This window comes from Pelodiscus sinensis, chromosome 16 (genome assembly GCF_052426305.1).
Source record: "Pelodiscus sinensis isolate ZL-2025 chromosome 16, ASM5242630v1, whole genome shotgun sequence".
In the NCBI taxonomy this organism is placed as follows: Eukaryota; Metazoa; Chordata; order Testudines; family Trionychidae; genus Pelodiscus; species Pelodiscus sinensis.
The window spans coordinates 34,127,184-34,139,471 of NC_143067.1; the positions used below are offsets into that span (position 1 = coordinate 34,127,184).

The window sequence follows — 12,288 nt, forward strand, 5'->3', positions numbered from 1 at the left end:
ACCCCCAGCAGACCAGGGAGACGCGGAGCGGCTTTTCTCAGCAGACACCTCAGCTTGAGAATAAAGGACTGAGGGAAGTGAGGTGTGGGAGAATAAAACTGAGCTCTGGAGAAATGTTTGGCTAGCATTTCCCCTACAATATGTACCAGTTCCGACTTACATACAAATTCAACTTAAGAACAAACCTACAGTCCCTATCTTGTACGTAACCTGGGGACTGCCTGTACTGCATGTTTAGTCCTAAAAATAAGGAAAACCTGATGAAGCCTTAGCCAGCCAGCAAATAAGAGGCTCGGTGGTTAGATTGCCGTTGCCCTTTCAGAGTTCCCTGTTGTATCATGTTGGGACTAGATTTGTTTTTAATTATGTTTCTAATTTGGAGAGAGAAAGAGACAGAGGGGCAAAGCATTGGGAGCTCAGTTCCACCCTCAGGTAACATAATAATTATAATATTACTGGCTTAAATTTCTCTAATGTCTCCATTTGAGCATCTTAAAGCCCTTTTCAAAAACTAGCGAACTAAGCCTCCTGACATCCCTGTGAGGTAGCTGGTACTGCTGTCCACATTTTGCAGATAGTCTCCAAGAATTTAAATGGCTTGACTTGGACTACAGTATATGGGAAGGTTGTAGCCAAAGCCAGGAACTCAGCTCTCATCATTCTCTGTGCTGTGCCTTACTCACACTATTATTAATTTGGCGCTGAAAACAAAAAGCCATATTGCAGATGCTTCACCTATGCAAAATTAGTATCTATTTGCATCAGTAGTAATGAAAGGAATGTGCTGCTTTTCTACAAATAACCCATGTTTGCATAGATATGTAGGTGTGAATATTTATCATTTACATGCACCTGGTGTGGCTATTTTAGGGAAAACATGAATCAATAACGTAAAATCACTAGGGAATTAAAAGCTGTGATTACTTATACCTTTGTAATAAAGCCTGTTAAGTTTGCAAATGCACAATTTAATAAACAAATTTTAAGCTTTTTTAATGGAAATGATTTCAAAAGTTATAATTTAGGGCTTTTCTACACTACCTAAACTGGCAGAAGTTCTCCAGTTGGCATAGATACTCCATCTCCTTAAGAGGTGGTAGCTGTGTTGATGGGAGAAGCCCTCTCATCAGCCTAGTAGACAATGCTACCAGGAGGTAGGTTGGTATATCTACATTGCTCAGGGATTTAGATTTTCCGCACCCCTGTATGATATCATTATACTAATGTAAGTTTATAGTATAGACTACGGCTTAGGGGCAATAAAACTACAACATGCCATCTTTAGCAGAATTGATGATATCTTTAAAACTGGACATGGGGATAAATTTGGAAGCTGGGGGCTGCATAACACAGGAATTTGAGTTTAGGTCACTCAAATACGTCTACACTGTAGCTGTGTGCAAGTTGGTGTGCTAAAAATAGCAGCTTAAGTTCTGACCTAAAGGACAGAGTGGGCTTATATTCAAATAGCTACCCTGCATTGTTGCCTGTGCTTCAGCATCTGTAGTTATTTTTAGCACATTCACTCCAGCAGAGCAGGCCTGCATTTGTCCAGCCGGACTGGGAGGCATGTTCCTAGCTGCAATGAAGACACACTCTTATTCTCTGTGGGTGTAATACCACAGGGGAGTACAGTGAGTCCCCTTCCTCCTGACCAATGCTTAGGGAGGAACCAATGAACTCCAGTGGCAGCTGTGGCTGCAAGTAGACATTGGGTCACGTCACATGTTAGGGAAGAACACAGAGTGACTAAAACACAGTGAGATGCTACTGCAGTCTGAGCAATGTCCACACTAGTGCCTCGGCACATACATCCACAGGTAAGTAGTACTTTTGCCTAATCAGCCAAATCTGCATTAATATTTTAAATCAGGAATGACTGAAGTCTAGTTAGGAAAAAATCATTAATTTTAATGAGATTTTGAGGGGAAGAACTTTATTTTTTTTTATGAATGAAATGAATCAAGTAGAAAAGAAGGGTGAAGTAATATCTTTTATTGGACTAAGTTCTTTTGGTAGAAGAGAAAATCTTTCAGCGTCCATAGAGCTGTTCTTCAAGTCTGGACGTCAAACATTCATCATTTTGACCAACTGAATTTGGATCAATAGAAGTTATTACCTCACCCATCTTGTCTCTCTCACATCCTTGGACCAATACAGCTAAAAGAGACTGTGAACAATTAGTAAAGGAAGTTGCCAGTACAGGACACATCTAAAACATTAAGGGCAAAGTTCCTATAATTTTCCTCTTTGATGGCTGAAATTTTTGCCTCAGTTCACCTGACCTGCTGTGCCTGGGTGCTAGAGATCTTTGGGAAAGGACCTTCCACACCTGGAAGCACAAAGCACATTTTGCTGAAGAAGAAATGAAAAAAGTCAGGACTAAATGTAAGGGGACTGTTACCCCTTACTAAAACTCTGTGGGAGTTTTTGGTTTGCCAGCTCGCAGTATCTGAAGGGGAAGAGTTCATGAGACTGACTGACCCCAGAGACAATGGAAGGCAGCCAACACTCCAGCTCAGCCTGATTGACAGGTTGGACAGGCCAGTGAGGAAGGGGAGAGGCCAGGCCCCGTCCTCCCTGTGAGCTGGGATTGTTCTGGCTCTCTCTCTGAACAAACAAGCTGTGTTCAGAAGAGGTCCTGCAAAGACAGAGAGCTGAAAGAGGAGTACAAACTGTGTAAAGAAGTCCTGCAAAAGGAACAGAGAGCTGAGACACTGCTAAGAGGAGTGCAAGCTGTGCTGAGGGGCAGTTTTTGCAGCAGCAGAGCCAGGTATACACAGCGCAAGGAGTGCAGACCCTGTGTTGAGCAGCAGACTGGCAATGCTCAGAGAGCCAAAAGGAACAGAGAAGCAACACAAGAAGCTGGAACTGGCCAAGCAGCACAGCCTGCAGCTGGATGTGGTGAGCACCTGGGACCAGCAAAGTGTGGGGAAAGGCTCTGGACTGGGAGAGGGGTCTGGCCACTTTGAGCTTGAGACTGTGTGGTCACTACCAGAGCTAGTGTGTCCAGCCTGTAGCCCCTCCTGCAGCATATCCAGGGCCTCTAAGGAAGAGACTGTGGACTGTCCTTACACTCTGCAGGCGGCTGTTTTGATGTCCCTGTGCTACAGAGCAGGGCTGTGTGTTCTCATTTAACCATTCTCATTTTTTTCTTATTCTTTTCTCTTTAATCAGTTGATGTTTAATAAAATGTATTTGCTTTGAACCTTATGAAGTGATCATTGGGCCAAGAAGGCCTGCAGTGTAAAGAGAGCACCTCGGAGTGGGGACACCCTAACTCCTGCCCCTAGTGACTACAAGGTCAGGGATTAAGCCCCAGGAAACCTGGGCCCAGCCTTGTTGGGGTTTCAAGGGCTCTGCTACTCTGGAGAGTGGAGGGGGAGCCCTCAGGATCAGGGAGCCTTGGGGTAAAGGAAGTGGGAGCAGGGACTCAGATCCTTTCGCTGGTCCATTTCACCGGGGTGCTATAGAAGCCAGGAAAGTTCCCCACAATAGCGGGATCATTCCCCCGCTTACATAAATACAACCAAACATCTTAACTGGAACCTTAGTGGGAGGTATGTCCTTTTATTAGTGGTAGCAATTAAATGTACTTGCAAAGTTACAACTTAAGGGAATATAGACTCAGCAAACTGGGAAGCAAGGGTTATTAGCAGAAGTCATTGATGGCTCAAAACCATAATTGCTTTCTGTCATTTATGGTGTAGTGTAAGTTGCATTAATAGACAATGCAGCAGTAATCTACAGAAGAAACTAGTCTTCTTGTAGCTCAAATGAACTATGAGCTGGTTACAAAATGAATGGGAATGAGGCATAATGGCTTAGGCAATATACAGAAATTCAGTTTTATTTCCTGTAGATAAAAATATGTGATGCAGAGTAATCTCTAAAGCAGATTTATGCAAAAAGCATTCTAACTTGTATTAAGTTTTTGAAGTATTCTAATAAGGCTTCATTTTATAGCTTGTTTTGTGGTATAATTTTATTGTTTCCCATTTTTGAGTTTTACATGAAATATAGTAATATTTTCAGAACTGATTAGCAGATAATACCTTTATGGATCTGTGTCATGTTTTTATCATCCTTCTTGTTCAACTGGTTCAAATTTTAGGTACCTGTTATGGAAATGTACAATATCTCTAAATTTTCATGAGCACTCTTCCATAGAGTTATAGCATCTGACTGCACTGGAAAATTGATCAGTAAAATATTGCCTTTAAAAACCCACAGCTATAATCTTTGGACATGTAATGAACTGCCTGAAACTATCATTTCCTAAGTATTGACTTCACAGGAGAAGCTGCAATTGCCTAATAAATAGTCTATTTGCTGCAAGAGGGGGCATCAATGATGGGGAGATAGGGTCAAAATTCTGAAGTGGATTCCAGCATGCTGATCTGGGTTCCAGGCCCAGCGTCCATTGTACAATGTATTAGCTTTCAAACAAGCTACTTTGTAAATTACAAGACACTCTTTGGGCCTCCTCCAAAGCACATTGAAGTAGTAAAAAATGTCCATTGACTTTGGATTAGTCCCTTATATATTCATGAAGAGATTCAGATTGAAAAGAAAATCAGACAGACAAATCACTTAATTATTTGTACTATGATGAGTTAGGACACTTGGAAGGTACATGGACCCATTTGTGAGGTTCTCTATTGGCAAGAGTCATGACCCATTCCTCATGACTCTTGCCATGTTAAAATATTACTTCTCTAGTTCTTCCTGGAAAGGAGGCTGCAGCTCTGGCATACAGCAGAACTACTACTCTGAGACACATTTGGTAGTTTCACAAACAAGCTTCTGCAAGGTGGGATGCTGGATTGAGGGAACTTGAGGAGTGCATATGGTTGATAGCATATAATTGCCTTCACTCTGAAGAATGCAGACAATTATTTACAGAAGTGACCATTTTAAAATCTTGGAATAAGGCCACATTTTGTCACTGTGACCTAAAAGAGTCATGTGATGTAGTTCTTAAGGCAGATGATTGGGAGCCAGGATTTCTGGGTTCATTTCTGCTTTCTGCCACCGATTTTTGGGTCTGCAGAACAAGGCTTCCATTGTGTTGACTTGTAGTGTTTCATCTACACATGAGCCAAAGCAGACAGCTGAACCACATCCCCATGTCTGGCAAAACCTGTTTGTCAACCCTGCCTGGGACACATATTTTAAAATATGGTGTCAGAAAATATTCACAACTGCTGAAATATCATCTGGACATATATTTCATGATTATGAGAATCAGTATAAGCTCTTGTTAGGTACCTCACTTGACCCTCTCTAGATAAATACAATGAAAAGCTGAATACTAGACATGGTATGTTTGTCAGGCATAGAAGTTGTCGTTATAGAAACCAGCTGACACCAAAAGGCTTTTCTGTCACAGTGGGCATGAGATGTCTCATCAGGATGACATGTTGCTGAGGGATAACAACATGGGCACATTACTGGACATCATGTTAATCCTTTTTATTCCATGTGCTGCCTACGCATTTGTGCATTTTCCTTGCTTTTACTTCAGTGTCCTAGTATTGCTGAAGCCCCATTATCCTAGAAAATTCAAAAAGACATGGCCTATTAAAATGGAAGTTTAAAGATTAACTGTTCTTAGTCAAAGCATTCTTGTTACTGTTTAGAGACCTTGCCCATATAACATCTCTAAGAGGTTTTTCATTACATACAAGTAAATACCCAGGAGCATGGGTACTTTGGAATTTAAAATTGCAACCATGCTGAAATAGCTATTACAGTTAAGACAATAAAGACAGAGTAGTTGTTTGGTACTTACCTGCTGGGTTTTCATGCAGGTCCATGCTATGCTGTTATATCCTTCATGAAAACAGTATGTTCAGAGGCTGGCATTGGTAAAAACAAAAGTTCATAGCGTGCTGGAGACTGATTCATTGGCATTAATGGATCCTTTCCAGATATGGTATCTTCTAAGAATTACATTAGACTGTGGTAGAAAACATGGGCAAAAGAGCTAAACTTATCATGGACATAAGTAGTATGTATTTCCTTGCATTTCAAGTATCACTGTCACTCAATATTTAGTTGTAATTAAATCCACCAAGAAATATGGAGTTTAGATTTTTGTGAGTATAACAGATCTTCTCTGAGGCTGTGTCCAGACTCAGGGGGTTTTTCGAAAAAAGTAGCCTTTTTTGGAAAAAACTTCACCTGCGTCTAGACTGCAGCCGCGTTCTTTCTAAATTAAATCGAAAAAACACGGCTTTTCTTTCAATGGCGGTAAACCTAATTCCACGAGGAAGAACGCCTTTTTTCGAAAGTGCTCTTTCGAAAAAAGGCATTCTTGAAAGCAAACAGGGCTTTTTAGAAAGTGAGCATCCAGACTCACTTGCTGCTTTCTTTCAAAAAAGCGGCTTGCTTTTTCGAAAGTTCCGCGTGCAGTCTAGACGCTGTCTTTCAAAAGAGGCTTTTTCTAAAGTATCTTTCAGTCTAGACATAGCCTGAGATTTTCTGGATTTTAATGTATTGTAATAACTTGGCACTCATCGCTCTGGAACCTGGACACATTGTACACTAACGCAAAATAACAATTTATGCCTGAAATTGGGGGCATTGTTAGTGTCCTCCCCCTACTTCCCCCCCCCCCCCCGCCTTTGACCATTTGCCCATAGGAAAAGTAAACAGCGCCAGATCCATCCATCTAAGGCTTTGCTGAATGGATGGGTGAGCTTTCACCATGTTCTGAAAACTAATACTTTATGGATAGAGTGCCAGATGTGGTCTACTGGAAAGGTTCTGCCTTTTGTTTTCAATAATGCATATCTAGGGACTGTCAGCAAGTGGAATTTGACTGACTGCAACCAATAAACTTGTGCATGAGGCTTAAGAAATGGGCTTTCATGTAGTCAGATCCCAAGCTGTATAGGGCTTTCAAAGGTTATCAAACTCTATTCTCTATCTTCGTTTTCAATTGTTTCCTTTTTTATATGATTATTATTAGTTTACGGAGTGAGGTTTAGTGAACCTGTTTAATATAAGAAATCTGACTAATAAAGTCTGCAATCAGTGAGTTTACATTGAAATTACCCCTTCATAATTATTTCCTGATTATTTTTATATCCTGGTCACATTAAGGATCTGGCTGAAGAGTGCAAGGCACTTAGCAGGCTCTCTGCTCTTATTATACTTGATCAGTAAAGAGTAATCACAGAATTAACTGTGTGGGGGGCGCTGTATACAAGTTTTCAGGTGCCTTAAGGCAGCACATTTATAGCTTTCTAACTGAAGATCTAAGAGTCTCACCTTATACCAGTATAAAGCCATTGAAAGCAGTGGAGTTGTACAAAATGTAAATGAAGGGAGAAACTACTCTTCAAAATGTTACACTTTGTTTTAAAGTATAAGATGTCCACAAGACTTCATCCTAAATGGCATTATCAAAAATGCCTGCATTTCTAGAAAAAGAAATCTCACCGGGCTAATACTTGTTCCTGTCTTCTAGGACCTTGGGCCACTAGAAACAGCAGCATAGATAGCGGGGAGGCAGAGATCGGACGCAGGGTTACCCAAGAAGTACCACCTGGAGTGTTCTGGCGGTCTCAAATCCATATCAGCCAGCCACAGTTTGTGAAGTTCAATATCTCCTTAGGAAAGGATGCTCTCTTTGGTGTTTATATAAGAAGAGGACTTCCACCATCACATGCCCAGGTACTGTATGATTATGCTTAATGGATTTAAAAAGCAAAAAGTTAAATGTACTGATGATCTAATGGCAATTAGTTTTAGGAAAGAAGGGCTTGTGCTTTTGAAACTGAGCATCCTGGGTGCGTCCCCAATGCCTCATGCCTATGATTTAGCGCAGACTCCTGGAGTTGGTTGTTTGCAGCCAGAGCGTTGTTACAGATTAGCCTCCTCTAACAATAGATTATTTACAGCAGGGACCATTTGTCTTTTAGCTTGAAATAAATAAAGGTTGTTTTCCTGCCGTCGTTGTAATGTCACCCTTTTAAATAATTAATGTTTGCAGTTTGCCATTTTCAGGTTGAAATACTAGTGATGGAAATTCAGAGCATGTATCTGCTCTGTAAATCAGAAATAATTCCACTGAGGTCATTGGAATTACACCGGTGAAAAGTTCATGGGAGGTTAGAATCAGGCCCACAGTCTCAGAGTAACATACCTCAGGTGGAATTCTCTAAAAATAGTGACAATCGCAATGGGCCTGATTCTCCCCTCATGCTGGTATAAACCAGGAGTAGTTTGTGAGGTTAAATAGATGCTCACCTAGTGTAAGTAAGAAGATACTTCAGCCCAGAATATGGCCACATGATCTATACTGATCATGTTGGAGATCAATCTTCTGGTGTTTGATTTAGTGGGTCTAGGTCAGACTTGCAAAATTGAATTCTGAGGGAGGCCCCCATCAGTGCCAGTTCTCCTGGCAGTCGCAAAGAGTAAGGGAAGATGACGAGCGCGTTTGCTGCTTTCAGCCTCCCTCTGCGAAGACCACACCAAGCTCATTCTAAGCTAAGCTGATGCCAGCTATGTATTTTACATAGCTAGAGTTGTGTACCTTAACCTGACCTTCCAGGTCTAGTGTAGACCTGACTTATATCTTCATAAGGAACTTCTTGCTTTGACTTGCTGAAGAAAATAATTTGGCAGAGTTTGGATACCTGGCAATTTTGTAGTCCACAACCACTAGTCCATGTTGGTCAGATGTGGAGTTTCATGGTAATGTATTTCAGCATAGAGATAATTTCAATTCCCTTTTCCCAATAACTGAGTCCAGGCTTTTTCCATTGCTAGGTCAATAAGCAATGCATGCAAATCTGCATTTTCCCTTTCATTTGTGGAGTAGAATCTGGTGCTTGTCTTGCGAGCAACTCTAGTGGAAACTCATCAGTCCCTCAGTTTTATACTAACTTGATAATACAGAGAAGTGGGCACTCAATAAAAATAATGGTTAACAAACTTAGAAAAAATATAAGCAATTATTTCTTCAGGGATGGTGTAGTGAGAATTTGGAATTCATTGTAGGAGGGTGCATAGTCTCCACCAAGATTTGATTTAAATAGCTGAAAAATTTTGGCCAGATTCAAAGCCCATTTAAATCAATGGAAAGATTCCAATTTATTTTGATGGGGTTTGGCTCAGACTCCTCATGAGCAATAATATTCTTCGTAGTTATGCATGCCAAGAAAAAAAAAACATTCTTCAGGGAATGAGCAAAAGCACAGATGACTACTGATTTCCAGAAGGGATGCTTTCATTCATGTACAGCCTTGAAAATTACCTTTTACTACAAAGATTTGTACCTTAAACGTAGAACGCTTAACTTGACATTTGAGCTATGAAGAGCAAGTGCAGAAATCTAAGAATCCCTCTTGGGAATGCCTCCATTTGACATTCCTAGACACTTATCCCCAATTTGCGAAGAATTTCTGAGTTAAATTTTTTTCATTTGCCAAAGTGGATTGGAGTTACACATATTTGTATATGGTTACATTGCATGTGGATGGATTACATATGGATGTTAGTTGCAAACCCAGAAACAGTTAGGGCATGTCTACACAGCAGGGATAAAGCCAAAATAAGCTACACAACTTGAGCTACATCAATTGCATTGATTAGGTCGAAATACTTATTTTGGCTTTTGGCGTTGTCTACTCAGTAGGAAGTCCAAGTTAGAGCACTTTTCCTCTGACTTCCCTTACTCCTTGTATAATAAAGGTTACAGGAGTCGGAGTAAGAAGTCCTCCCATCTGACATTATTTCAACATTTTGTCGAAATAACTGTGTAGATACAGACTATGTTAGGGTATGTCTACACTAGAAAGTTAGTTCGAACTAACGGACGTTAGTTCGAACTAACTTTCCTATGCGCTACACTAGCGCTCCGCTAGTTCGAATTTGAATCGAACTAGCGGAGCGCTTAGTTCGAACTAGGTAAACCTCATTTTACGAGGACTAACGCCTAGTTCGAACTAGCTAGTTCGAACTAAGGGCTGTGTAGCCCTTTAGTTCGAACTAGTGGGAGGCTAGCCCTCCCCAGGTTTCCCTGGTGGCCACTCTGGCCAACACCAGGGAAACTCTATGCCCCCCTCCCGGCCCCGGACCCCTTAAAGGGGCACGGGCTGGCTACGGTGCCCGTGCCAGGTGCAAGCCTGCCAGCACCCAGCTAGCAGACCCTGCACCTGGCACGGCACAGAGCCACCCACCCGATGCCCCCCAGCCCACCCCCTCTTGCCGGGACCAGGCTGGCGGCTCCCGGGAGCTTGCCCTGGACCGCAAGAGGCGGGCACCTTCCTGGGCTAGTGCGGACATCGTGGACCTCGTCCACGATCTCCGCACTAGGCACAGGAAAGTGGCCGTCTAGGGCAGGAGAGCTGCCAGCCTGGCCACCCAGGACCAGGTGTGCATGAAAATCAAGGGGGTCCACTGAGACCCCCGACCCTGAGCCCTGAGCTTACAATGGCCGTACTGGGTCAGACCAAAGGTCCATCTAGCCCAGTAGCCTGTCTGCCAACAGCGGCCAACCCTAGGGACCCTGGAGGGGATGGACCGAAGACAATGACCAAGCCATTTGTCTCGTGCCATCCCTCTCCAGCCTTCCACAAACTTTGGGCAGGGACACCACTCCTACCCTCTGGCTAATAGGACTCCATGGACGCAACCTCCATCACTTGATCTCACTTCCCTTTAAACTCTGTTCTAGTTCTAGCCTTCACAGCCTCCTGCAGCAAGGAGTTCCACAGGTTAACTATTTGCTTTGTCAAGAACAACAACTTTCTCTTACTAGTTTCAAGCCTGATACCCATTCCTTTCCTTTGGTGTCCTCTAGTCCTTCTTTATGGGAACTCAGGAAGAACTTTTCTGAATGCACCCTCTCCACCCAACCCCTGCTTTTAGAGACCTCTATCCTGTCCCCCCTCCGTCTCCTCTTTTCTAAGCTGAACAGTCCCAGTCTCTGTAGCCTCTCTTCATCTGGGACCTGTTCCCAACCCCTGATCATGTTAGTTGCCCTCCCCTCTCCCAGCCTTTCTCTTCCCCTCTCCCACCTCCTTTTCCCAGTGTCCCCCAGTTTTTTTCAATAAAGACAGAGTCAATGTTGGAAGAAACGTTATCTTTATTTTGTACATCAATAAGAAGGGGGGCTAGGGAAGGGTAAGTGGAAGGAGGTGAGGGAGGAATGGGGTACGAGCCCCCGATGGGGAGGACTGGGCTGGCTCTGCGGGCTTCTGGGGGTGGAAGCTCTCCTGCAGCCCCCCAATTACTCCCTCTCCCCAGATGGCAGCCTGCGGCAAGTGCAGCCGGGCTGATGGCCGAGTGGTGTGATGTGCCCAGTGTGGGCACTCAGGGCACTCCAAGCCAGAACTTCTTTGGAAGCGGGGCACCCCTTAGAACTGTGTGTCCGGGGTGGGGGTCGGGACCCTTTAAGCGCAGCCCTCGGCTAGCCTGAGACAGCATCTCCATGCTCTAAGTCCTCCTTTTATGCCCTGCCGGCACTGCTTCCAGCCATCATTAAGCCCTGTTCAGAGTCCACTCAATGTGGACTTACTAGTTCGAACTAGCAAAACGCTAGTTCGAACTAGTTTTTAGTTCTAGATGCGCTAGTTCGAACTAGCTTAGTTCGAATTAACTAATTCGAACTAAGTTAGTTCGAACTAGCGCTGTAGTGTAGACGTACCCTTATTTCGGAATAACGTTGGTTATTCCAAAATAATGCTGCTGTGTAGACATAGCCCTACAGATTGCATGCAAAGATATGTGCATCGTGAGTGAAATTCTCTCTCCCACACATTCACACACCCTGCACAAAGAGTGAGTAAATGAATCTGACAAAGTGTGTCTTTGCCCATGAAAGCTTATGTTCCAATACATCTATTAGTCTATAAGGTGCTATAGGACTCCTTGTTGCTTTTGCAGATCCAGACTAACATGGCTACCCCTCTGATAAATGAATGTTGTGTGGGAAACTACCCTGCAGTCTGAAGATTATGAATTATGGGTTAGCTCTGCAGTCATTCCACAGCTGAGACACAAGGTGAAGGACCCCTGCACAGTATTATAGTCAAGGGATATATTATCTACATAGCTACATAATCCAAGAGCAAATGGCCCTGAGGTTGTCTAGCTACCATTCCTTTCCGCAGCAGCCTCTAGTTAAAAGTGCTCTCCTTTCCTCCAATGCAGCCACTCTACAAATAACAAGAAATTCTTAAATCTTTCAGAGGTAGGAAGCCTGTAAACCTCATTCTGCAAGGAGTAAGAGACATTTCAGAATAGCGCTTTATTTCAAAATTTGGCACT

General features: G+C 42.9%; 1 protein-coding gene across 4 annotated transcripts in view; it reads left to right on the top strand.

The window, feature by feature from the left end:
* TENM2 (teneurin transmembrane protein 2) overlaps positions 1-12,288 on the top strand; it is a 1,126,385-nt gene that overhangs the window by 940,951 nt on the left and 173,146 nt on the right. For all 4 annotated transcript variants that reach the window (XM_075900179.2, XM_075900181.2, XM_089769544.1 and 1 more), the window contains one exon: positions 7,478-7,683. In XM_075900179.2, the coding sequence (XP_075756294.1) occupies positions 7,478-7,683 (206 nt within the window). The remainder of the gene's footprint in view (positions 1-7,477; positions 7,684-12,288) is intronic.